General features: G+C 46.0%; 1 protein-coding gene across 1 annotated transcript in view; it reads right to left on the bottom strand.

Annotated features, from left to right (window-relative positions):
* LOC106590179 (protein scribble homolog) overlaps positions 1-27,280 on the bottom strand; it is a 103,889-nt gene that overhangs the window by 38,794 nt on the left and 37,815 nt on the right. The window contains 1 exon segment of the mRNA XM_045710627.1: positions 604-721. Within this exon segment, the coding sequence (XP_045566583.1) occupies positions 604-721 (118 nt within the window).

Genomic DNA, 27,280 nt, shown 5'->3' with positions numbered 1-27,280 from the left:
CTAGGAGTAAATAAAGCAGGAAACATTTGAGATGGGTTTGACATATACGATCGAGGGTGGGATTGACTTGAGCGCTTGGCATTGGTTTCTAGGGGGTATATGTAGGGTTTAGATCCCAGATCACTTTTCTTACATGCCCTTCTGTGTCCGTGTTTAACTACCAGGGCTGGCAAGGCCAGGAGTGAGTTGGGGGCCATGGGTGAGTTGGGGACCATGGGTGAGTTGGGGACCATGGGTGAGTTGGGGACCATGGGTGAGTTGAATGTGTTGTTTTCAGCTTGTTGGTACTGTACTGCCTGCCACAGAATCCATTTCTATTGGTCTATAAGGCTATCGCCTGCTTGCTTGTATTTTGTGAAGCTCGTCTGCCCATGAATGCAGGTTTTAGCTCTAGGTCCTAGTTTCTCGCTGGTTCTCTGAAAGTGGTGTTTGCAGCATGTTTGCCAAAGCAGCATTTATTTATTAGTTGGTGGTTCAAATAATTGTCTGTTCATTGTGGTAATTTGCATGCATGGTTGCAATATGCTGGTATTGAACCTGGTTTTGACCCTAGCAGAGGGGGCCACCGACCGACCGAGTGTGTGAGTGTGTGAGTGTCCGAACCGTTTCTGGAGATGTCGAGCTCCACCAGCTGCATGAAGTTGGCCACCTCAGGAGGGAGCCTCTGGATCTCATTGTCACTCAGGCCCAGCTTCCTCAGGTTCAGAAGTCTAAAGAAAGGCTGAACAGACACAGGGAATTACTGGGTTAGGACAACAAAAAGATAGCTTGTGTTTTGAAACGCGTCCGCTTTTAATAAATAAGAGCACCTAATGCATTGAAAAATGACATCGATGTTTCCTTTTTAGAATAGGACTTTACCCGGGTCAGACGATGACCCCTTTCCATCCAAGCCTTCAAGTCGCTGGCATATCTAAACTCCCACTGGGTTAAGACACTTTCAAAACTGCAGCACGTATGCTAAACCCAAACAGTCAACTCAACATTTGTCAATGCGATCAAAGAGTTGGAAGGGGCACCTAAATGCAGAGGGTTGAGCTCAAATCGACTGTATCGTGCTGTTCACCAGAAAAGTTAAGATTGTGGAACTTTTGATGCAGTGCACAATTTAATCAGCATTTCTCCTAGCTCAATTCTATCCACTCCATCAACCCCTCAAAACCCACACAACCACAGGTTGCAAACACATGATCAGAACTATACCGCTACACAAGTCCCTGTATTTTTACCAGAATAGGCCTAGCCTACATCTTTATTCAGGATTTCTTTGAACCGATTCCATCGGCATGTCCCTAAACCCCTCCTCACGTCACTATGGCAATGGTGGACAAATAACAGTGGCTTTGGATAGGAGAGCTCTGCTCAGGCCGGGGATACGTTGCCAAGTATTTTCACAAGAGGCTGGTTGTTGAAAGGGTAGGGGACGGCATTCAGAACATTCCTCCAGCAGGCAGGCAGGCAGCACCGGGTGGCTGGGCGGGCAGGCGGTGTGTCCTCTGCTGCTTGCTACACAGCCTGGCAGACAGGCATAGGGAACAGGTCCCAAACTATGCAGCCATTAAATCCTCAATCATCCCCGTGAGTCGGCAGCCACAGAGGGCCAGTGTCTGCCAGGGCAACGAGGGCATCATAGCCATCCATCAAAACAATGTGAAGGAACTCAGACATCCATGATTCTGAATCAGAATACCATTGCAAGTCATCAGAAGACATGGAGCCTGAACCAAAAAATCTACTTTGATACACTCAACTTAATGTGACATTTTGGATTCCCTTGAGTGAAAGGCATCGGTTTGTGTGTTTGACATGATTAACTGGTTCCCACCAATCAAGATGTTTCACAATTCCACTGCAATACTCCTGTCTCTAGGGGAAGTTGCATAAACGTTCTTAGGCATATCGATTGAGCGAATCGAGGCCTCCCTTTGTGCTTCGTGTTGTAGAGTTTCTGGCCGACAGGCAGCAATGGAGTAGACACACAATATCTGCATCTCAAATGGCATGCTATTCCCTACATAGTGGACTACTTCATAGGGCTCTGGTCAAAAGTAGTCCACTATGTAGGGAATAGGGTGCCATTTGAGATGCAAACAATATGACATGCTAGAAAACAGCTGTACAATTAAACTGCCAGAGGGAAGAATACTTCCTGTTCTCTTAGATACAATATAGTGTATTTGGTTGGTACCGGGTGGTGAGCTGCACTCTCTCACCAAGGAGTGTGCGCGCGTGATGGAGAGTGTGTGCGAGCAAGCGAGTAGGAGTAAGTGTGTGCATGCGTGTGGCAGGGCCAGGTCTGGCAGCTGGCAGGGAGAGCTGTGGTGGCGGCGTACGGTGGCTCTGGCAGGTGACAGGCATCAGGTGACCGGAAGAGGAAATAAGAGCCGGGGGACCATGTGAACTGCAGCTCGGGCCCAGATGGAAGACAGGCCCAGAGAGAGCAGCCACCCGCCCCTGGCATAACAGTTTACTCTAGAGCCATGGGAGAGCACGCACATACCCCCCCCCTTCGTATTCTGCCAACCAACAGACAGACATTCAACAGAAGTCAACTAAGTTCATGGGCACAGAGACAGACAGACATTTGTTCAACGGTTCCCATATCAACCACATGAGTCAGGACAACAGGAGACACCAAAACAGTTGAGGGGAAAGACTCCTCCATGCGAGACCATACCAACGTAGATTAAAGCTTCTTGAAACGTTCCCTACCTCCCTCCCCTTCCCCTCTCCGAGTCTGCGTTCCAAACGGACCCTATTCCTGTGGGCCTTGGTCAAAAGTAGTGCACCACAAAAGGAACTAAGGTGCCATTTGGGACACAGGGAGTCTCTCCAGAACCCAGTCAGTGAGGGGCAGGCTGGCCTGCCGTAATGCAATCAGTCCCGAGAACGGACGGTTATGCCCCACTGACAAAGACGGCCATTCAGCCCGCTGCAGTGGCCAGCCAACACAACCGCATCACGGTCATACAGTCTCCTCTCTGGTGCTTCTGCATAAAACGCCCATCCCCGAGTCAAGTCAGAGAATAAAATATTTTTTTCCTTCTCCAAAACGACGACTTGGAGTGTGCATTCGCAGCTATTCTGTGTTGAGCGGTTAACAAATAAATTGATACTGCTATATTCAGAATTTAGAGTTAATGTGACTTTAGTGGTTGTACACAAACGTTGAGCTATATGTTTTGATTTTTAATACAAGGCTGCATGATGAGACGAATGATGATTTGAAAAAAGTTGCTTGAAAAGACATGAGCTCTGCTTGGTTTTTTTGCGCAGCCTGTAAAGACTTTATCAGTCTCTCATTCACAATTAGACAAGCACTTGATAATGCCTCAAATTTCTCGCCGGCATTCTCTGTGGCGGTAAAGCACCCTAAAAGAAAATCCATGCCTTTTGCGGCCCGGTGTGCTGCATTGTGCCCTTCACCCTGGGTGTGCTGCGCAATTCGAAGTGTCTCGCATGGCTCTCAGTCACGTGATCGGAAACTTTCTCACAGGCTACAAGTTAAGACAGACATCAGGAATGCAACTGCGCGCGTCCTTATCCAGTTCCTGAGGTGCATATTGAAGATATTGGCAGGACAGTCCACATTTTGTCAGCCAAAAAGATGAGTAGGCCTAACAAACAGCAAAAGCACTAGCCTATGTCAATCTACTATCCCCCATAGTACACAAGTCGACCCATTCTATTCTGTGTGAGAAATAAATATTCCAAAACACAGTCTGGGACAGTTGTGGGATGCGATAAATCCCAAATGAATACAACCACTAGCATAACTTTTTTTTTATTTTTTATTATGCAATGTGGCTGACAACAGATCAGAACATTTAGCTTAAAATGCTGATAGCTAAATAGTTTATTTCTTCAAATAAGCACAGCAGTGCGCACATGGGAGTAGGCTATAAAAGCCAAATGTTCCATTTGCGGGAAAACACCATTATCAAAAGTGACCGCAAATGCAACTATGCATGTAATGCTTTCATTATAAAAGGTGCGTTTTTATGGTTAAAATGTTTCTTCCTCAAACTTGAAACTCACACGCTGCTTATGTATGCCAGTTAGGCTCTACACCTCTTGTAAAGCGGATTAATGTGCTTCATTTTTAGAAGTTATTTGGCCACTTTAGTTGTGATACAAACCTTATTAAAACATATAGGCCTACGGGCTAGGCTACATGAGGTGTGCGACTGTGATTCGAGCAAGTTGCAAAAAAAAGGCATTGTTTCTTACGCTGGCCATCATTCACAAGTGATAAAATACATGTCATCTATGCACTTCAATAGCGAATGGAGAACGCTTTTCCCCGTGGTTTATTTTCATGTCAGCCAGGTAGGCTATACGCCTGTGCTAAATATAAGCAATGTGCTAAATATTAGGAAAGTTGAGAAATAAATAAATACAATATAATAGGCCTAGCCTATAGAAAGCTGATGGGAACCTCCTCTTTTTAGTAAAGGCCATCACTCTGTTTTCTCACGCAATTGCATAGCCTATAGAAACGTTGCGCTCATGGGCTCTCATGAAGTGTTTGATTAGATTTTCGATTACATTTGCATTGATGCCAGAATGATTAGAGGGACAATAGAGTGCTGAGTACCAGGCAGTTAGCAAGTTTGGTAGGCTACTAATGACCATCCACAGCATCAGAGCTTGGAGAAGCCTAATTAGCGTGAAAAAAAAAAAAAGTCATGTGGAATATGACTACCTTCATGACTAGTGACCACCGGTGTGGCGGTAATACGGTCCCCACAACAGCCCTAGGTAGGCCTAGATTAGTCTCACGTCAGTCCAATGAAAAAGCTCTCAAACATTGGATGAATGATGCGACTGATGTTGAAATGCCACTGACTGTACCAAGACAACCATGTTGCTAGATTACTGCAGGTGTAGCCTGACTTCAACTCATTGTGGAGTCAGTCAGTGAGACCTGGCCACCCATGAGGCCGATGACAGAGAATTGCTTGGAGGATGTATGCGAGAGCACCCCACGGGAGCAGTGTGTGTGTGTGTGTGTGTGTGTGTGTGTGTGTGTGTGTGTGTGTGTGTGTGTGTGTGAAAGAGAGAGTGAGACAAGTAGCACTGGGCTCTGGGAGGGTCCCATCTGCACCTCCCCAAAAACACAGCTGCAGCCCGTCTTGGCTTATCTACACCTCTCTCAGGGTTAAGGTGTGTGAGTGGGAGAGAGAGAGAGAGAGAGAGAGAGAGTCTCCTTTCTCTCAGAGATGGTGTTATTCTTTGAAGGCAGCCATAAAACAGCAGATTTCATTTGAGCTTGTGAGCGTACTTCGCCAGGGTTTTCCTACTGTAGATTGACATTACTTTCCGAGCTGCATGAGCAATTATTTACCTGCCAGTATACACACAGCTTGTACGGTTTACAGAGGCTTATTAAGGGCGGTTCGGCTAGATAGTAGCTACTGTAGGTGAGGAAGGAGAACTGTTAATGTGCATATCTGCGTGTTTATGTGTACGAGCGTTGGTTCATGTTTGGTTTTTAGTGGTGTTTGTGTGTGCTGGAATAGAGCAGTAAATCCACGGGGAGAAATGAGCGCGTGTCTCCTGAGACCGCAAGGCCAGTAACCTAATGAGGAAGTTTGGGAGCAGCCACAAAAGTGCAGCGGAAGTGTGTGTGTGTGTGTGTGTGTGTGTGTGTGTGTGTGTGTGTGTGTGTGTGTGTGTGTGTCTATCGATCTCGCAGTATGTTGATGATCACGGGCGTGTCCAAGCACAAGTTAGCGGTGAGGTTACTTGGGAGCCCATAAGAAGAAAGCCCACACCTGGAATGTATTCATTAGTGCTCACCGTAGCAATGTTTTGCAACAGAAAACAGAAACAGGAGTTTCTTATTGGACAAATTCAGGTAGTCCCTCCCCGTTGTGGTCCGTTTCCTTACTAGTGAATACACCCCAGACACAAGGGGTATGCCTTACACAGCCCTGACCGAAAGTGAACCACAACTAACAGGGGGAAGAGAGGGAGACGGGGACATACAGTAAGAGGGGTATGTGTGTTGAGTAAAGGTGCGTTGCTGAGCTTAAGTGCCATGGGACAGACAGAGGCTTCAGTGTTCTAGTCAAGTGACTCCATTTATCCTCGAGCTGCTCTCCAATCAAACCACACACACACACACACACACACACACACAATGTGCAAAAGGCTAATGAAAAACCCAGACAGGTCTGCTGTTCTGTAGTATCCTGTTGTTGCCCTAAAGTTATGAATCTAGAGAAACCCTAAGTCACAGTTGAGCCCAGACAAGCAATCAACATCATTTTGAGTGGAAAAACCAGACAGATGGATAGGTTAATCTCTTTGGCAGAAACACTGACCAAATCAGTGGGGCACAGTTCAAGCAGAGTTTCTTCAACATGGGCTTAGATTGCCTTTCTGGCCTGAATTAACTAAGCACTCAACCATCTGATCAATGGGACTACTGTACACACATTTCCAAGCTGGCTACGGGGAGGAAGGAGGAAGTGGAATTACATAGCATTGATATTATCCCTCTCAATCCCTCCCCGTTTATTTTCCTCTCCGTTTCTCAACCTCTTCTTTTTCCATCAGGGAGTGGTAAGGGTAGGCCTCAACACATCTGCCACGCTGATCCTCAGAGGTGCGTGCTTAGTCCCTCCTGTACTTCCTGCTCACCCATGACTGCGTGGCCAAGTATGACTCCAACACCATCATTAAGTTTGCCGACGACAACGGTGGTAGGCCTGATCACCGACAAAGACGCGACAGCCTACAGGGAGGAGGTCAGAGACCTGGCAGTGTGGTGCCAGGACAACAACCTCTCCCTCAATGTGATCAAGACAAAGGAACTGGACTACAGGAAAAAGAGGACCGAACAGGCCCCAATTAACGCCGACGGGGCTGGAGTGGTCGAGAGTTAAGTGCCTTGGTGTCCACCTCACTAAACTATCATGATCCAAACACACCAAGACAGTTGTGAAGAGGGCATGACAACACATTTTCCCCCTCGGGAGACTGAAAAGATTTGGCATGGGTCCTCACATCCTCAAAAAGTTCTACAGCTGCACCATCGAGAGCATCCTGACCTGTTGCATCACCGCCTGGCATGGCAACTGCTCGGCATCTGACCATAAGGCGCTACAGAGGGTAGTGCGTACAGCCCAGTACATCACTGGGACCAAGATACCTAACATCCAGGACCTATATACTAGGCGGTGTCAGAGGAAATCCCCCCAAAAATTGTCCAAGACTAGTCACCCAAGTCATAGACTGTTCTCTCTGCTACCGCACGGCAAGCGGTACCGGAGCGCCAAGACCAGGACCAGAAGGCTCCTTAACTTCTACCCCCAAGCCATAAGACTGCTGAACAATTCATCAAATTGCCAACCAGAATATTTACATTGATCTCCCCCTTTGTTTTCACACTGCTGCTGCACACTGTTTATCATCTATGCATAGTCACGTTACAAATTACCGACTAACCTGTACCCCCACCCATTGACTCGGTTGTGGTATCCCCTGTATATAGCCTCGTTATGTAGTTTTGTGTTGCTTTTAGATTTGATTTACTTTAGTAAATATTTGAACTATTTCTTGAACTGCATTGTTGGTTAAGGGCTTGTAAGTAAGCATTTCACGGTAAGGTCTACACCGGTTGTATTCGGCGCATGTGACAAATACAATTTGATTTGAGTGGAAGCCACACTGGGCGTTGTGGTCTATTGTAGTCATTCTCCTCCGTCTCCTAGTTAATCCAGTGACAAACACTACTCCACCACTCTACCGATCACATCCTAGCTCGACACACAGCTGGTGGTGAGGGGCTGAAAAGGGGGGGGAAGGGGACTGGAGGGAGAGAGTCACGGGGAACAAATGCTTTTGTGGTGGCCTCCTCTTTCAGGACCCCGGCTAGAGAGGAGAGAAGAGAAGAGAAAAGCAGCTCTGGGAGGATTTGGTTGAGGGAGTAACTTGGCCAGTCACTTGAATAGGAGGCCTCATGTCATGACAACACTCATATTATTCTATACATAGCACCAGCACAGTCTGTTGTGGTATAAACACTACTGTACTGCTGGTTTCCTTCCAGTACTACTAGAATGGTGCTAACTGGGGAAAGAGAAGGAGTAGAGAAACAAAGAAACCTGTTGAGGTTCCTTCTGATACTGGCATGTGAAAGCACGTGTGCATCCCAAACGGCATATCCAAATCCCTACATAGTGCACTACGTTTGAAAAGTATTGCACAACAAAGGGAAAAGGATACCATTTGGGATGCAGGTCTTGTGTCCCTGCTCTCCTGTTTAATATCTCAATCATGCGTTTGACGTCAATTAAGTCGATTCATGTAATCCATAATACAGGGGTGTAAAGGTTCACCAAACCAACGGTTCGGTACGTGTTGCGGTTTTGGGGTCCCACTTCTGAGAGAAAAAGAAAAGTCAAGTTTGTTTATTTGGCAAAAGATGCTAAATACTAAACAAAAAAAAAGCACCCTATCAGTGGCCCAAGTCCAGCTTCTGTGACAACATTCACAATGTTCTTGGCATTTTCTATTGTGACAGGGATGGTTATGTTGTAGAGGTCTTCACAGGTCCAAAAATGTGTGAGGGAAGCAGCAGAAAAGTTCATTTGTAAGCTACTTTATTAACCAGAGCTGATAAAGTGAGAGGAAGAGACGCTCTAACAGGGGCCATGCGGTGTGTGTACTGTGAGCGAGTCACACAGGGAGCAGGGAGGGAGAGACGGCAACCAACCATAACAAGCCAACTCGCGCTAGTATACTAACTTCTAGTTTGTCATAGCTAGGTTATTTAAATATGATTACATAGTACCCGTCTTGACTGCATCAAACCGAGAGAAGCTAGCTAGCTAACTAGGCTAATTGAGGCTGCATGCGCTTTCTTATCCTACAGTTACAACATCTCCAGATTATTAAGTAGCAACAGGCTCTTGGTCGTTGTAGCATATCCTTTTCATTTCACTTTTAATTCCATCTCCCATTAATTAAATAATCTTGCTTTGCCACACACGTAGGCTCTATGACCGTAGTGCCGCGTTGATGACTTGTGACTGGCCGACGACAAGCTACACGTGCCACTCTTCATAGGCTACTCTCGTTGAGCAGTGGCGACATAACTGTTTACGTTTTATCCACAACCCTACTGTCAGAAAGCCTAATCCACTGTGAACCCAAAATGTTCCCAAACTGGTGATTTAAACGATGGAGGATCCTCCAATTCTGGTTTATCAACCCGGCCACTCGTCGTCGTACAGAACTAGTTCCAGGCTGCACCTCACAAAAGGATAGTTTGAAATGCCCCAGTTAAGATTAGAATTTTGATTACAACGTCCACCTAGGGGCTAGTAGTTTTAACGGAATAGCCTAGAATGTTTTTCAGCTCAGATTTACATGAGGCAAATGGCATACAACTCAGCATAGGCTATATAGGCCTAGTGTTTTTACTTGATGTATTAATTCGGGTTCACAGTGCGGACCAAAACAGAGGTTCCTGTACTGTTAACACCCATAATGTCTACCCAACTCTGCCCAGAGTGGGTGAAAACACACTTGATGAAATTTAACTTCCTAAGGTTATAAAAATACATTTTACCAAGACAAATATGATTCTTTGTGTTCTGAATTGTTCAGTGGTTTCTTTCTCTAACACATTCATTAGCATAATATCAAAAAAATTGGGATTTTGTAACCTAATACATCCGATAATAAGCACCAAGGTCTTGACGGAGTGGTGCTGCTTTCTCACAGCGACATGAGGATTTTACTTTGGTCAAAGTTGTTTCCTCGGGTCGTAAAAACCTAAATTAGCATGACACGAGCTGAATTAAATGTAAAAATACTACGTCTCAAAATCAGACTCAAGAAGAAAGATGAGTTCAACGGTGAGCCTGTCAGTTAGCTTTAATTCTCACACAGCATCCAACCTAGCTGACAAAGCTATTTTCATCATTTTTGACCACTTTTTCCTTTGGCCTCCATTGGACTGTCACTAATTTTGGCCATCCTACACGGGTGAAAACTTTTGAACATATTATGATAGAGATAGGAGGTTGGGACCAGCTACACAATTTACTTTTTACCCATTGGTCAAAAAAAGCGTTTTAATTGGACACCCTATATCAGGGATGGGCATAGGCCTCCCATTTGTAGGCCCGCGGACCAATTTCACAATTTATTTTTGGAACTCAGTCGGGGCCTCAACTTATAGTTCAGAGTAAGAATAATAGAATACAAAAAGGTACAATTTCAAAATTTGGTTGTGCAGTTACTCAATTAGCCCATGTCAGCATTTTTTTTTTTAGATTGTTAAGTTAGTAAAGCATGGTTGAATTACCAACCGGGGTGGGGCCCATCGATCATCAGTTAATATATTAAAAACTGCAAACATTTGCCTCCACCCTATGGCAAAATGTGTAGAATTGCATGAAATTAACTTTAAAACTGATCTCGCTCTTCACTGTCAACAGGGAGGCCGCTAAGATGCATGTGGGTACGCAGACCCACAAGCCACTGCGGGCCCTCATGAGTTCAGTTTTTTTGTGGCCCCCACCCCCATCTCCCTGCCGTATATAATAGTTATTTCCAAGCCCTGCCTGTAGCGTGCTGGTGGAGTACCGGTGAGTTAAATAGTTCCACTGTTGTGCTGTTACAACAGGGTCGTCGTGTGCCCCTCCCCTCTCGCTCCACAGGGACTGAAAACCAAAAGCCCCAGCTCAACACATGAATGAAGCCCCTACCCATCCACCACCCCTCCTTTCCCCTCACTCCTCCACCTCGCTCTCCTTTCCCTCCATTTTACTTGGCATGGGAACAAAGGGTGAGCGGCCGAGCGGACAGCCCCATACAAAGCTGTCCGTCACAGGTCGGCCGACTCGTCTCCCCTCCCACTGGCTAAGATGGGGGGTTTCCGCCATTATTCAGAGGGGGGAAAGAATGGTCTGGAAATGGAGGGTTGGGGGGGGGGACTTGAAAGACAGCAATGAAGACAAAAAGCAGGAATGACTCAGAAGAGAGGGATCGACAAGAGAAGGAAGGGGGGAAGTGGGTGAGAGCAGAAATGGTGGATTATTAATGAGGAAGAGAAGATAAACAATGGAGTTCCCACAGGAGAGTCATTTTACAAGTTAACGTCGCATGCACAAGTACGATGAAATGCCTTTCTCGTGAGTTTTCAACACTAACCCTGACTGATCACAAGATGCATGTTTTTTCATGACCACAAAACATACCGAGACTCTTTATGGATGCGGGCCCCAGTGACACGTCTGTGCTCCGTGAGGTGGTTACCCCTCTTGGTCTGTGCTTAACGGTTCAGCCCGAGGCAAAAGCCCTCGGCCTGTTGACAGTGTTGAGTGGTTCAGTCTGGCATGCTAGTGACCTCACCTCTATTAACCTAACCGTTCCACTTCCTCAAACCTCCCACACACCCCGTGTGTCACTAAGGAGTGCAAGTGTATCTATATCTCACACACAATCTACTGTGCACATGGGTCCATAAACTGGTAATGGCCTGTTCTATGCATTTACTTTAAAAAGAGCATATATATCACGTCACACATCATGCCCCTCTACTCGGCACATGCCCCTCTACTCGTGTGTACAGTTTGTGTTGGGTGTGTACTGTCACTGTGTGTGGCTTCCAGTACAGCATATGTAAGTAGTCAGTAGTCCACACACACAACCCCTAACTCCTCCTAAACACTTCCAGTTCACCTGCAGTGGTTAGCTAGCTGGGCCACACAGAGAGCTGCCTGCCTGGGTGTGGTTAGGGTGGCCTGACAGGCTGTGACTGCCCTCTGGCTAGCACCTGTCCCATAAGTCACTTTGCTAAGTCACCAAGTCACGAATCAACACAACCCAGAGAAGAGTACAACAGTCAGCAGCACTTTGTGAGTGCAGGGGACAGACACTACAGATACCAGAGAAAAGGGGAACACCCCGTTTCAAGCCGTGCTGGTAAACTTGAGATTGTTGAAGTTGTTCTGTTTAGATGCATGATTTAAAGACAGAACGTGACAGGTCAGCTAAACTGAAGCATATTCAGCCCAAACTACAGTGGATTTCTAGGCTGAGGGTGGACAGTGGTAAGGCCATTGGACTGGCCTGGGCAAAGCTGACAGAGCGAACCTGGCTGTAATGCTCACTGTGCTGTGCTATTCTAGGGAGCCATCACACTGGATAGGTGCTGAGCTGGGTCCTATTCATTATCGCACACCGTAGCAAAAAGTTTAGCAACCTAAACGAAAACAAGCGTTTCTTATTGGACACGTTCAGGTTGTCCACCTCCGTTTTGGTTCGTCTGTTCCTAGTGAAACGGACCCTGGTCTCTGCCCTCTCCTGATACAGCATAGAAAGTCGACATGAACTAGCCTTTGTGGCGTCCTCAAATGGCAATAGCTCCTTTATAGCGCACTACTTTTGACTATGGCATCACGCGCCATTTGGGACATGGTATATTAGTGATTGATTAGGACACACTGATCTAAAGCAATGAGATGGGTCTTGATTTTTGGTCGGGAGTCGTCACCGCTGGTCTGATGGTGTTGTTTTCAAAGGGGCCTGGCTGAGCCAGAGATGATATGGTGATCAGCTCAGAGCTCGGACCAACCAATCCCGGCTGCAGTAGCCTAATGCGTTTCCCAAACGGCACCCTATTCAGTGCACTATTTTGGAGCAGGGTCCATAGGGCTCCGGTCAAAAGTAGTGCACTATATAGAGAAAAGCGTACCATTTGGGACGCATTCTAGGTTTCCCCTGCTAGGCCTCGGGCCCTCAGAATGGAACAGCATGTTTTGTCCCTCTCCGTGTGTGTGTGTGTGTTTGATCTTTAATAAAACAACCAGGCTTTGCAGGGCAGTGTCCTAACCTGTACTGCTGCCAACAGACCCCAGCTGACAGCCCCCCATGTCTCACTGTGTCCCCCTCTCTACCCAGAGGATCAAGTTACACATACACACAAAATGGTATTTATACAAAAGACCGATAAGCGCACGCACTCACACAGCCACATTCCACTGACAATGGTTTATACACTGTACCACAGACACACACACACACACACACACTAATATGCTTTGTACATAAATAAATACATCTCCTGTGTAAAAACACACACTTAACAGGCTCCCAACACACTCTCTGGAGATTGCCGCACAGTAACGCGTCGTCCATCTTTCCCCCTTTAGTGATGAGTCGGGAGCGGAGGAGCGCAGGGCAGGCCTATGCTGTGGGGCTGCCTCCAGGTCCTGTTTGTCTGACACACACACACACACACGGATGCTAGGAGTGGCTGTGTGAGGAAACAAGACGCTCTGGTCTCGGGCTCCTCAGGAAGAGCGCTCTGCTATTCAGGAACCAGGTTCAGACTGGAAGAACAACACTCAGGCTGCGTCTCTAATGGCACCCCATTCCCTACTAGTGCACCACTTTTGAACAGGGCCCAACAGCGCTCTGATCGAAAGTCGTGCACTATATAGGAGAATAGGACGCAGCCTTAAGAGTGCAGCACAGAGAGGAAATGCTTCACATTACCCTCAGAGTACAGTAATAGTATACTGCCTGGTCTAGAGACTCAAAGACTAGTATATGACAGTTTTGTGAACCAAACCTAAAATCAGGTTAGACGCGCATCATAAAGCCTAAGAGCAACTCTCCCCCTTTGATAGCAGCTCGTCTGTGAATATTACTGAATAATGTAACCAAATGTCTAAAACTCCCCTTTTCATATGCAATCTTGTTTAAAATGTCTGTATAGGTCAACCCGGGATGTCTAAGGCAGTTAAGGACCCAATTGCTACAATAATTCACCTAGCCTGCCCTATAGTGGTTTCAGCAGCTAGTAACTGCCAGCTACTAAGTAAATGACAAGTAACAGCGAACAGTAAAGAGTTGTTGATACTTTGGTAAGACTATGGTTAAAAATGCTATGGTGGGGAGAGTAGACGGACTCTTACAGAAAGACCGTCAATCAACCAGACTGAGTGGGAACAGGTGGAGAAAACATGGGGTGCTGCATCCCAGTCACAGAACCCCTCCTCTCCACGGCCAAACCCAGTGAGACGCTCCATTAGGCCACATCGCTGAGGCCTGAGTGCACTCCCTCTGCCTTTAATACCTTTGAGTCCCAGTTGGCACCCTATCCCCTAGGCCCCTCAAACTCAACTCTGGACCTCACAGCCAGTTCCACTGCGTTTTTTCATTATTCCCCTCTAATCAGGGACTGATTTAGACCTGGGGCACCAGGTGGGTGCAATTAAATATCAGCTAGAACAGAAAACCAGTAGGCTCCAGACATTGTAGGGTAAGAGCGGAATACCCCTGCACTATATAATGCACTTATGTTAAATATCGCAATATTCATTTGGACTAGGGATAGGGGTTTGAAGTAATTTCACTATTCAAATAGTATCATGAATATTTGTTGGATATCCAGATATTCAGGTTGGCGTTCTATTGCTGCAGCTGTGGGGGTGCTGGTGGGATGGGAGCGAGCAGACAGATGGAGCAGGCGGTGTGCGGCAAAAAACACACATTCTTTCCATAGGGCCGTGGGGTGAGACAAGGATGCAGCTTAAGCCCCACCCTCTTCAACATACATACATACATCTCAACATACTGGCGAGGGCACTTGAACAGTCCGCAGCACCCGGCCTAATGTTTGCTGATGATCTGGTGCTTCTGTCACCAACCAAGAAGGGCCTACAGCAGCACCTAGACCTTCTGCACAGATTCAGCCAGAACTGGGACCTGACAGTAAATCTCAGTAACACAAAAAATAATGGTGTTCCAAAAAAAGTCAATTCGCCTGTACCACAAATTCCATCTAGACACCACTGCCTTAGAGCACGCACAAAAAAACGATTCATACCTCGGCCTAAACATCAGTGCCACAGGTAACTTGCTCTCATCCAACACTTCTCACTCTGCCCCTACTCGGATGGTATTGCGCCGTCCCAACCTTCGCTCTCTCTCTCCCGCTACTCTCTCCTCTTCCATCCTATCATCTCTTCCCTCTGCTCAAACCTTCTCCAAACTATCTCCTGATTCTGCCTCCTCAACCCTCCTCTCTGCATCCTTTGATTTTCTCTGTCCCCTATCCTCCAGCCCGGCTCGGTCCTCCCCTCCAGCTCCATGGCTCGACGACTCACTACGAGCTCACAGAACAGGGCTCCGGGCAGCCGAGCGGAAATGGAGGAAAACTCGCCTCCCTGTGGACCTGGCATCCTTTCACTCCCTCCTCTCTACATTCTCCTCTTCTGTCTCTGCTGCTAAAGCCACTTTCTACCACTCTAAATTCCAAGCATCTGCCTCTAACCCTAGGAAGCTCTTTGCTACCTTCTCCTCCCTCCTGAATCCTCCCCCCCCCCCTCCCTCTCTGCGGATGACTTCGTCAACCATTTTGAAAAGAAGGTTGACGATATCCGATCCTCGTTTGCTAAGTCAAACGACACCGCTGGTCCTGCTCACACTGCCCTACCCTGTGCTTTGACCTCTTTCTCCCCTCTCTCTCCAGATGAAATCTCGCGTCTTGTGACGGCCGGCCGCCCAACAACCTGCCCACTTGACCCTATCCCCTCCTCTCTTCTCCAGACCATTTCCGGAGACCTTCTCCCCTTCCTCACCTCGCTCATCAACTCATCCTTGACCGCTGGCTACGTCCCTTCCGTCTTCAAGAGAGCGAGAGTTGCACCCCTTCTGAAAAAACCTACACTCGATCCCTCAGATGTCAACAACTACAGACCAGTATCCCTTCTTTCTTTTCTCTCCAAAACTCTTGAACGTGCCGTCCTTGGCCAGCTCTCCTGCTATCTCTCTCAGAATGACCTTCTTGATCCTAATCAGTCAGGTTTCAAGACTGGGCATTCAACTGAGACTGCTCTTCTCTGTGTCACGGAGGCTCTCCGCACTGCTAAAGCTAACTCTCTCTCCTCTGCTCTCATTGTTCTAGACCTATCTGCTGCCTTTGATACTGTGAACCATCAGATCCTCCTCTCCACCCTCTCCGAGTTGGGCATCTCCGGCGCGGCCCACGCTTGGATTGCGTCCTACCTGACAGGTCGCTCCTACCAGGTCGCGTGGCGAGAATCTGTCTCCGCACCATGCGCTCTCACCACTGGTGTCCCCCAGGGCTCTGTTCTAGGCCCTCTCCTATTCTCGCTATACACCAAGTCACTTGGCTCTGTCATATCCTCACATGGTCTCTCCTATCATTGCTATGCAGACAACACACAATTAATCTTCTCCTTTCCCCCTTCTGATAACCAGGCGGCGAATCGCATCTCTGCATGTCTGTCAGACATATCAGTGTGGATGACGGATCACCAGCTCAAGCTGAACCTCGGCAAGACGGAGCTGTTCTTCCTCCCGGGGAAGGACTGCCCGTTCCATGATCTCGCCATCACGGTTGACAACTCCCTTGTGTCTTCCTCCCAGAGTGCTAAGAAACTTGGCGTGATCCTGGACAACACCCTGTCGTTCTCCACTAACATCAAGGCGGTGACCCGATCCTGTAGGTTCATGCTCTACAACATTCGCAAAGTACGACCCTGCCTCACACAGGAAGCGGCGCAGGTCCTAATCCAGGCACTTGTCATCTCCCGTCTGGATTACTGCAATTCGCTGTTGGCTGGGCTCCCTGCCTGTGCCATTAAACCCCTACAACTCATCCAGAACGCTGCAGCCCGTCTGGTGTTCAACCTTCCCAAGTTCTCTCACGTCACCCCGCTCCTCCGCTCTCTCCACTGGCTTCCAGTTGAAGCTCGCATCCGCTACAAGACCATGGTGATTGCCTACGGAGCTGTGAAGGGAACGGCACCTCCATACCTTCAGGCTCTGATCAGGCCCTACACCCAAACAAGGGCACTGCGTTCATCCACCTCTGGCCTGCTGGCCCCCCTACCTCTGAGGAAGCACAGTTCCCGCTCAGCCCAGTCAAAACTGTTCGCTGCTCTGGCACCCCAATGGTGGAACAAGCTCCCTCACGACGCCAGGACAGCGGAGTCAATCACCACCTTCCGGAGACACCTGAAACCCCACCTCTTTAAGGAATACCTAGGATAGGATAAAGTAATCCTTCTAACCCCCCCCTTAAAAGATTTAGATGCACTATTGTAAAGTGGTTGTTCCACTGGATATCATAAGGTGAATGCACCAATTTGTAAGTCGCTCTGGATAAGAGCGTCTGCTAAATGACTTAAATGTAAATGTAACTTCAACAAAGCTGTGAACGAGCTGAGAGACAAGGCAAGAAGGGCCTTCTGTGCCATCAGAAGGAACAAAATTCGACATACCAATTAGGATCTGGCTAAAAATACTTGAATCAGTTACAGAACCCATTTCCCTTTTATGGTTGTGAGGTCTGATCTGCTCACCAACCAAGAATTCACAAAATGGGACAAACACCAAATTGTGAGACTGCATGCAAAATTCTGCAAAAATATCCTCCGTGTAGAACGCAAAACACCAAATAATGCATGCTAAGCAGAATTAGGCAGATAACCGCTAATGATCAAAATCCGGAAAAAGAGCCGTGAAGTTCTACAACCTAAAAGGAAGCGATTCCCAAACCTCCCATAACAAAGTCATCACCTACAGAGAGATTAACCTGGAGAAGAGTCCCCTAAGCAAGCTGGTCCTGGGGCTCTGTTCACAAACAGACCCCACAGAGCCCCAGGACAGCAACACAATTAGACCCAACCAAATCATGAGAAAACAAAAAGATAATTACTTGACACAAAAAAAACTGAGCATACTAGAATGCTATTTGGCCCTAAACAGAGAGTACACAGTGGCAGAACACCTGACCACTGTGACTGACAAACCTAAGGAAAGCTTTGACTACGTACAAACTCAGTGAGCACAGCCTTGCTATTGCGAAAGGCCGCCGTAGGCAGACCTGGATCTCAGGAGAAGACAGGCTATGTGCACACTGCCAACAAAATGAGGTGGAAACTGAGCTGCACTTCCTAACCTCCTGCCAAATGTATGACTATATTAGAGAAACATATTTCCTGCAGATTACACAGATCCACAAATAATTAAAAAAACAAAACCAATTTTGATAAACAGCTCAGCCACGAAGTGGTAAGCCACACAAGCTCACAGAATGGGACCGCCGAGTGCTGAAGCGTGCACAAATCCTCTGTCCTCGGTTGCAACACTAACTACCGAGTTCCAAACTGCCTCTGGAAGCAACGTCTGCACAAGAACTGTTCATCGGGAACTTCATGAAATGGGTTTCCATGGCCGAGCAGCCGCACACAAGCCTAAGATAACCATGCGCAATGCCAAGCGTTGGCTGGAGTGGTGTAAAGCTCAACACCATTGGACTCTGGAGCAGAGGAAGCGTGTTCTCTGGAGTGATGAATCACCATCTAAGAGTCCAAAAGACGAATCTGGGTTTGGCGGATGCCAGGAGAACGCAACCTGCCCCAATGCATAGTGCCAACTGTAAAGTTTGATGGAGGAATTATTTTTCAAGTGAAACATGTTTTCAGCAGTTATATTTCCATGACTGATCAAAGCCTATTTTTTCCTCATGTTCTCAGCAGATATGAGCAATATGATTGAAACAGAAAATTGCAATATCGAATCGCAATACATATAGAATAGCGAGAATAGCAATACACATCGGCGCTTAAGTAGCGTGATACGAGGTCCCTGGCAATTCCCAGCCCCACTTTTGACCAGAGCTCTCTATGGACCCTAGTCAGCAGTAATGCACTAAATAAGGGGGGAATAAAAATTAAAAAAAGTTGTGCGCCATGTAGGCCATACCCCTTATCACACACTGACGTCACAGCATCCACGCGTCTCCTTCCACACACACAACTTCTAACTACATCTAAAACCAGTCACTCACAGTACACTACAGCAGAGGCTAGAGGTTTCCTCAAGTCTTATCTCACAGCGTTTAGACAGATAAAATACCACAAGGTCAACAACAAAAAAAGAAAAACTAACAAAATCCCAATTGGCTAAATGGGAGGCGCAAGCATATCACAGAACAGGAGAGAGTGAACTTGCGGTGTACGTAGCATTGCTAACCATGAGAAGTTCACATTAAGGTAGGTATTTGACACTGTACATGCAGATTATTACCCCAGTATAGAACATGTTTAGGACCCTGTCCCATTCCAGCCTCATGCTCAGCACTATAGGCGGTAGAGAAAGAGGGAGAACTTCCGCTGTGATGGAAACTGAGCAGCGTGCCTGACATGTCGGCCCGGCCCGAGTTTATATATCCTCTGGGCCCCTTTGACCCGTCACGTGATCAAGGCTAAAGCCGATGAAGTCGTCAGAAAGCCTGGGAGGCCTGCCTGTGATGTCATAGTCATGGAGAAGAAAGTAAAGGACAGAGTCAGGACCAGCCTGTAGCCATTACTCCACCCTACAAATCCAGTCAGCTAGGGCAGTGATTCCCAACCAGAGGTACTTGGCCTATCCACAGTGGGTACATGAGAAGACCAACAAGGGCATAGGCCAACTGGTAAAATGCATGAGAGGGTACTCAAGGGGTACTCCGGGCAGAGCCAAATTCAGTTGGTGGTACAGAAACCGAAAAAGTTTGGGAACCACTGAGCTAAGGTTTGGTATTGTTTACAGGCCTAACTCAGTCACACATTTCTTAGATGTGTGATGAAGTTTAAACGCTGCAAAATAATTTGACAAATTCTAGATTTAAAAAAAATGAAGCCTTGACTAAAGCCTGACTCAGGATACAAACGGTGGATTTGTACACCAAAGCATCTGAGACAGTGCTCAGAGCTCTAAACCGCTTTTCAGATGGTTAAAAATAACCAAGTAATCCAGCCTGATATTCCTCCAGAGGTTGCGTCACAAATGACACCCTATTCCCTATTTAGTGCACCACTTTCAAACAGAGCCTATGGGACTCTAGAAGTGCACTATAAAAGGGAAAGAGGTGCTATTTGGGACTCAGAGACTAAATCAGTGCTTTGGTTAGTAAAACCGTCCCAGTGCATGAGGAGAAAGAAGACCATTCAAAGTAGGGAGGGAGGACTGGACTAGAGCCTGATAGCGGTTTACGGATCAGCGTTTAACCCCTAGAGTTGCACCCAATCAAAATCAATCTGCTGGCACAGCCAGAAGAGGACTGGCCACCGCTCATAGCCTGGTTCCTCTCTAGGTTCTGGCCTTTCTAGGGAGTTTATCCTAGCCACCGTGCTTCTACACCTGCATTGCTTGCTGTTTGGGCTTTTAGGCTGGGTTTCTGTACAGCACTTTGAGATACCAGCTGATGTAAGAAGGGCTTTATAAATAAATTTGATTTGAAATTTGATCTGTTTAAGCTAGAGATGTTTTTTCCCCCCCATAGGCCTCTCAACGCACCACATCCGCCAATGGTGGCCTTCCGCATCTGCGGTGGATTGAGTAGCAGCCCATGCAAAAAAACAGACGTATCTAGCTGAAAACAGACCGATTTTGACGGGGAATTTATGTCAATTAGATTTCCAAGGGGGTGTGGACATTGTAACGGTTTGGCCTACAAACTATTGGGCCTACAAACTAATATGACCACTTTATAGAAAGATGACTCACAAACACGATGGTGTTCTCCGTTTTGCTCTACGGTCCCCACAAGCATCACGGGACTCGTCTGAAGTCGGTACCGCCAATCTGCCAACTTCTGTCTGTAGCGTCCGAACAGTTTGGGCTACACACTAAAATGACCCCTTTGTGGAAAGGGGAGATTCTCACAAAACACGTACATATCGGGGTTTTTTTACTCACAAGACTCGTATGAAGGCAGCACAGTATCAGTTAAACATTTATGGAAGTAGTTTAGTGCCAAATATTTTCTGTTAAATATAGCAACAAAAAAATGCATACTGCCTCCAGCTCATTGCAAGGTGTTGTGTGACGCGCTGATAAAAGCCTGCCTTCCGTTTCCTAAGTATTTTAATGGCGAATGGGAAGCTTGGCTTCAATTACCAGTTGAGAAATACAAATAGAAGCTCTTTTCAATCGTGACCCAAAAACTTTTAACACACAATTGCATTTGGAATTGTTGCGCAATGATAGGGTTTATAAAAACGCCGTCTGACAGATTTTCCGCTCGAAGGCTCTGTATGCTTGTGATAAATAAGATACATTATGGAATATACACATGCACCAATTGAATTCCACTAAATTATGCAAATATACCCAAAGACCGATGAGCATGACCAGTCAAACGCATTTCCGTCAATGAATAGTCTAAAAAGCATTATATCGCAATGGGATTTCCCCCCCCATCTCTTGGACAATTGGCCAGTACCAATTCTATTTATCGTTTATTAAAAAAAAATATTCAATAAGATAAAAGCTGCAAAATGGAGAAATGAAAATAAAGAGGAGGGAGGGCCAGAACAGTAGTCTAATGTTTGGAGAAAATGTAATGGGTTACCGACTAACGGAAACCCTGACACACACACACATTAATTCATTCTATATTTGTATGATCACAAACACACACGCACGCAATGGATGGACTTCACCTCTGTGTAACATGAGTCCTAGGACAGAGATTTGCATTTTAGCCAAATTCAAATGAGCAGCAGCAAGGTGGATGTCTTTTGACTTCCAATGCATATTCCTTCCATCTTTCTCTGTCTGTTTCAGGGATACAATCCTCCACTACCAATGCAAGCAAATGTATAATATTTCAGCACTGCATTGTCTTGAAAAGGGAAATGACACCGACTGAGCACTCAAACCCACATGGGGGAGAACTGCCACCTCAAAGCATTCCTGTAACATCGACAAAATCTGGTTGCCATAGATAGAAGAGGGTGTGGCAAAAACACCAACACTGGCTGTATATGCAAATACACATGACATGAGCTCGTATTTGATAACCGGTGGCTAGACATGATAATACATGAGAGATAAAGACAGGGATCCTTTTTACCTGTTTATTAACGACACTGTAGCACATTGCTGTTGTTGCAGATTAGCCACACCTATAGACCTAGCCTGCATTGGACCACCCAATATGATCACTTCTCATCACCGAAACACCAACTGCGCACTCACACGAGAAATGAACGAGGGAGGTCAGTGAGTGAATGGACAGAACACAAGAGCTACACTGATTTTTTTCCCCATTTTTATCTGGCATTAGGCCCTAAAGTTAAGGCCTACGCAGTAACTGTACACGTGTCAAATACATGCCAAATGCTTTTGGGAACTTGGGCAGAAAATGTTTACGTTAATCCACTGAGGCAAAATGGACAATGTCAGAGTTTAATTCAAGAGAAAAGCTGCAAAATGGAGAGAGGAAAATAAAGAGAAGCGTGGGCCAGAACAGTAGTCTAATGTTTGGAGAAGATTTCATGGGTGATGATTGAGGCAAATTCCAGTCACAAGACGGGGGTTTTAAATATGGCACTCAAAGGAAGTGTACTGTTCAGATGGGTTAAATAGAACAGTAACTGAAATCTGTACACTGACTGCAGATATATAACCTCTCACAGCCCAATACAATATTAACTCCTGCAGAATTGAGCAGTTCTTGCAGTAAAATGATACACCAAGCGTAAAAGTTTTACTCGGGAACAGTAGTGGGGAAATATCATCTTTCTTTCAGCATCTTGAGAACGAATGCGCAATTTGGGACCGTCTGTAAAGGTGCCATCTTTATCAGCATCACAAAAGATGGTATTTCAAAACACAAAACATACATTCAAGCAAAACTGAAATCATAACTTCTAATTCTCTTAAAGCTTCAATATGTAACTTTTGGGCGACCCAACCAAATTCACATAGAAACATAGTTATAGATCTGTCACTCATTGAAAGTCTACGAGGTAGTTCTGTTCTACGTGCTCTATTTCTATGCTTTTCGTTCTTAAGTTTCGATCTTGCGTCTTTTACTTTGTTGTATTTTCAGCTGTTTTTGAAGCTGGTGTACAATATCTTTGGTTATTGAAAATATACTTCACAGCGAGATAGTACAATGATTCTGTACATTATGCAGTACATTGCTTGTTTTGTCACACTGAAATTAGCCTAACTATTTCAGCGATCGCAGAGCGATTTCTGCATATTGCACCTTTGATGTAACTTGAACATTTTGCACAGGAAATATTGAAAGTTCTGTTTAGTTATTGCATTTTCTCCCCGGTCCCTAAACACCTTTGCTGTACGAGAGAAGGTGAGATGAAAGAAACTTTAGGTATGTCAACTAGATTGAAGCATTCATTCTGTTGATGTATGACATAGGCCATTTTATTTAGTCTTCTAGGGCAACAAGTAATGACCGAAGAGAAGCTGCATGTATCTACACTGGAAGATCTAAAACTCTACATATAAAAAAAAAGGTGTTGGTCCCATGTTTCATGAGCTGAAATAAAAGATCCCCAAAATGTTCTATACGCACAAAACACTTATTTCTCTAAAAATGTTGTGCACAAATTTGTTTACATACGTTAGTGGGCATTTCTCCGTTGCCAGGATAATCCATCCACCTGACAGGTGTGGCATATCAAGAAGCTGATTACACAGCATGATCATTACACAGGTGCACCTTGTGCTGGGGGCAATAAAAGGCCACTAAAATGTGCAGTTGTGTCACAACACAATGCCACAGATGTCTCAAGTTGAGGAAGTGTGCAACTGGCATGCTGACTGCAGGAATGTCCACCAGAGCTGTTAGAGAATTTAATGTTAATTTCTCTACCATAACCCACCTCCAACGTTGTTTTAGAGAATTTGGCAGTACGTCCAGCTGGCCTCAACTGCAGAGCACCTGTAACCACACCAGCCAAGGACCTCCACATCCGGCGTTTTCACCTGCGGGATCATCTGAGACCAGCCACCCAGGCAACTGATGAAACTGCGCGTTTGCACAACCAAAGAATTTCTGCACAAACTGTCAGACACCGTGTTACATTCCCCCAGCAAGAAAACCAAAATGTCACTCAAACAGAAGGGGGAACTAACAAAGAGTCACTGACAACAGCCAAAACGAAACAGGTGGGGTTTTAGGAGGGGTTCTAAAAGACACTCATGAAAGTTGCATAGCAGCCACAACTAGGACCTACAAGACACCCACCATGAGTGCCCACTAAATTTTCCCACTAAGAACAAACAAAAGAAAAACCCAAACGTTGGGCCGGCAGGTAGCCTAGTGGTTAGAGCGTTGGACTTGTAACCGAAAGGTTTCAAGATCGAATCCCCGAGCTGACAAGGCAATTAACCCACTGTTCCTAGGCCGTCATTGAAAATTGGAAATCGGAAAGGACTGTTTTTCTACAAATGAAATTGTGAGATCCAACTTAAGGTGTTAAGCCTCCATATCTATCAAGACAACTGGAACACTGGGCCAGCGCAGGTGAAACGCCTTCCCACTAATGAGATGGCAACCAGCACAGGTATACCACATACTGACTAACGAGGTGACACCAAATGGTGCGCTAAACATGCTGAAGTCCAACCAGAAAACATAAAATGGAAAAACCAAAGCCTGTAACAACCGTCTCAGGGAAGCTCATCTGCATGCTCGTCGTCCTCACCAGGGTCTTGACCTGACTACAGTTCGACGTCGTAACCGATATTCAGTGAGCAAATGCTCATCTTTCATGGCCACTACTGGCACGCTGGAGAAGTGTGCTCTTCACGGATGAATCCCCGTTTCATCTGTACCAGGCAGACGGCAGACCGTTTGTATGGTGTGTGGGCGAGCGGATTGCTGATGTCAACGTTATGAACAGAGTGCCCCAAGGTTACGGTATGGGCAGGAATAAGCTATGGACAACAAACACAATTGCATTTTATTGATTGCAATTTGAATGCAGAGATACCGTAACAAGGTCCTGAAGCCCATTGTCGTGCCATTCATACGCCGCCATCACCTCATGTTTCAGCATAATGATAATGAACAGCCCCATGTCGCAAGAATCTGTACACAATTTCTGGAAGCTGAAAATGTCCCAGGTCCACCATGGCCTGCATACTCATCACCCTTTGAGATGCTCTGGATCGACGTGTACAACAGCACTTTCCAGTTTCCGCCAACATCCAGCACAGCCATTGAAGGGGAGTGGGACAACATTCCACAGGTCACAAACATCCTGATCAGCTCTACGCGAAGCAGATGGGTCGCGCTGCACGAGGCAAATGGTGGTCACACCAGATACGGATTGACTTTCACACCCCTACTATTTGTTTTTAAGGTATCTGTGACCAACAGATACATATCTGTATTCCCAGTCATGTGAAATCCATAGACTAGGGCCAAATACATACATTTCAATTGACTGATTTCCTTATATGAACTGTAACTCAGTAAAATCCTTAATAAATACATAAAAAAAAACAAGCAGAAACATAGGCCTATCTAAATAAAATTCTGCACCCCTGTCAAGAACTCAGTTCCGGCATCTGACTAAAGCCCATTTTCTATATTTACGAATTAGGGTCAGGTGCAGGACTCAGATTTTCACTATATCACATACTGAATAGTCGGGTTATGAGCAATTGTGGGTGAACAAACAGCTGCCCCATGCATCACTAGTGAGGGTGTGTGTGTGTGTGTGTGTGTGTGTTTTCAGTGTGTTAAGTCTTCACAATGAATCACATTTTAATTGACATTGCGATATTGACATAGGGAGTCATTTTGTATCTTATCATCCCAGAGGAATCTGACAGGCAGCTATATGAAAAGATCACATATACAGTGCCTTTGGAAAGTATTCAGACCCCTTAACCTTTTCCCACATTTTGTTACAGCCCGATTCTAATCTACACACATTACCCCATAAAATGACAAAGCGAAAACAGGTTTTTAGAAAAGTTTTATTTATTAAAAATAAAAACAGAAATACCTTATTTACATAAGTATTCAGACCTTTTGCTATGACACTTGAAATTGAGCTCAGATGCATCCTGTTTCCATCGAATATCCATGAGATGCATTTACAACTTGGGAGTCCACCAGTGGTAAATTCAATTGATTGGACATGATTTGGAAAGGCATACACCAGTCTATAAAAAAGGTCCCACAGGTCACAGTGCATGTCACAGGAACAACATTTTTTTTAAGTATTGCGGTTGAAGGAATTGTCCGTATAGTTCCGAGACAGGATGTCGAGGCACAGATCTGCGTAAGGGTACCCAAAAAAATTCTGCAGCATTGAAGGTCCCCAAGAACACAGTGTCCTCAATCAATCATTCTTAAATGGAAGAAGTTTGGAACCACCAAGACTCTTACTAGAGCTGTCGGCCCAGCCAAACGGGGGAGAAGGGCATTGGTCAGGGAGGTGACCAAGAAACCGATGATCACTCTGACAGAGCTCCAGAGTTCCTCTGTGGAGATGGGAGAACCTTCCAGAAGGACAACCATCTCTGCATCACTCCACCAATCAGACCTTTATGGTAGAGTGGCTAAATGGAAGCCACTCCTCAGTAAAAGGCACATGGATAGCACACTTGGAGTATGCCAAAAGGCACTTAAAGACTCTCAGATCATGACAAGATCAGACAAGATTCTCTGGTCTGATGAAACCAAGACTGAACTCTTTGGCCTGAATGCCAAGTGTCACGTCTTGAGGGTCCCGTGTGGCTCAGTTGGTAGAGAATGGTGTTTGCAACGCCAGGGATGTGGGTTCGATTCCCACGGGGGACCAGTACGGGGGGGGAAGTATGCATTCACTACTGAATGTCGCTAAAATGTAAAATGAAACCTGGCACCATCCATACGGTGAAGCATGGTGGTGGAAGCATCATGCTGTGGGGATGCTTTTCCAGTGGCAGGGACTGGGAGACTAGTCAGGATTAAGGCAAAGATGAACAGAGCAAAGTACAGAGATCCTTGATGAAACCTGCTCCAGAGTGCTCAGAACCTCAGACTGGGGTGAAGGTTCATCTTCCAACAGGACAACGACCCTAAGCACACAGCCAAGACAACACAGGGGTGGCTTCGGGACAAGTTTCTGAATGTCCTTGGGTGGCCCAGCCTTGAACCCGATCGAACATCTCTGGAGAGACCTGAAATAGCTGTACAGCAAGGCTACCCATCCAACCTGAAAGAGGTTGAGAGGATCTGCAAAGAAAAATGGAGAGAAACACAAATACAGGTGTGCCAAGCTTGTAGCATCATACCCAAGAACACTCAATGCTGTAATCGCTGCCAAAGCTGCTTTAACAAAGTAACTGAGTAAAGGGTCTGAATACTTATAGTACCAGTCAAAGTTGACACACCTACTCATTCAAGGGTTTTTCCTTTATTTGTACTATTTTCTACATTGTAGAATAATAGTAAAGACATCAAAACTATGAAATAACACAT

Source organism: Salmo salar, chromosome ssa29 (assembly GCF_905237065.1).
Source record: "Salmo salar chromosome ssa29, Ssal_v3.1, whole genome shotgun sequence".
NCBI classification, from domain to species: domain Eukaryota; kingdom Metazoa; phylum Chordata; class Actinopteri; order Salmoniformes; family Salmonidae; genus Salmo; species Salmo salar.
This window is presented reverse-complemented; position numbering and strand designations above follow the sequence as displayed.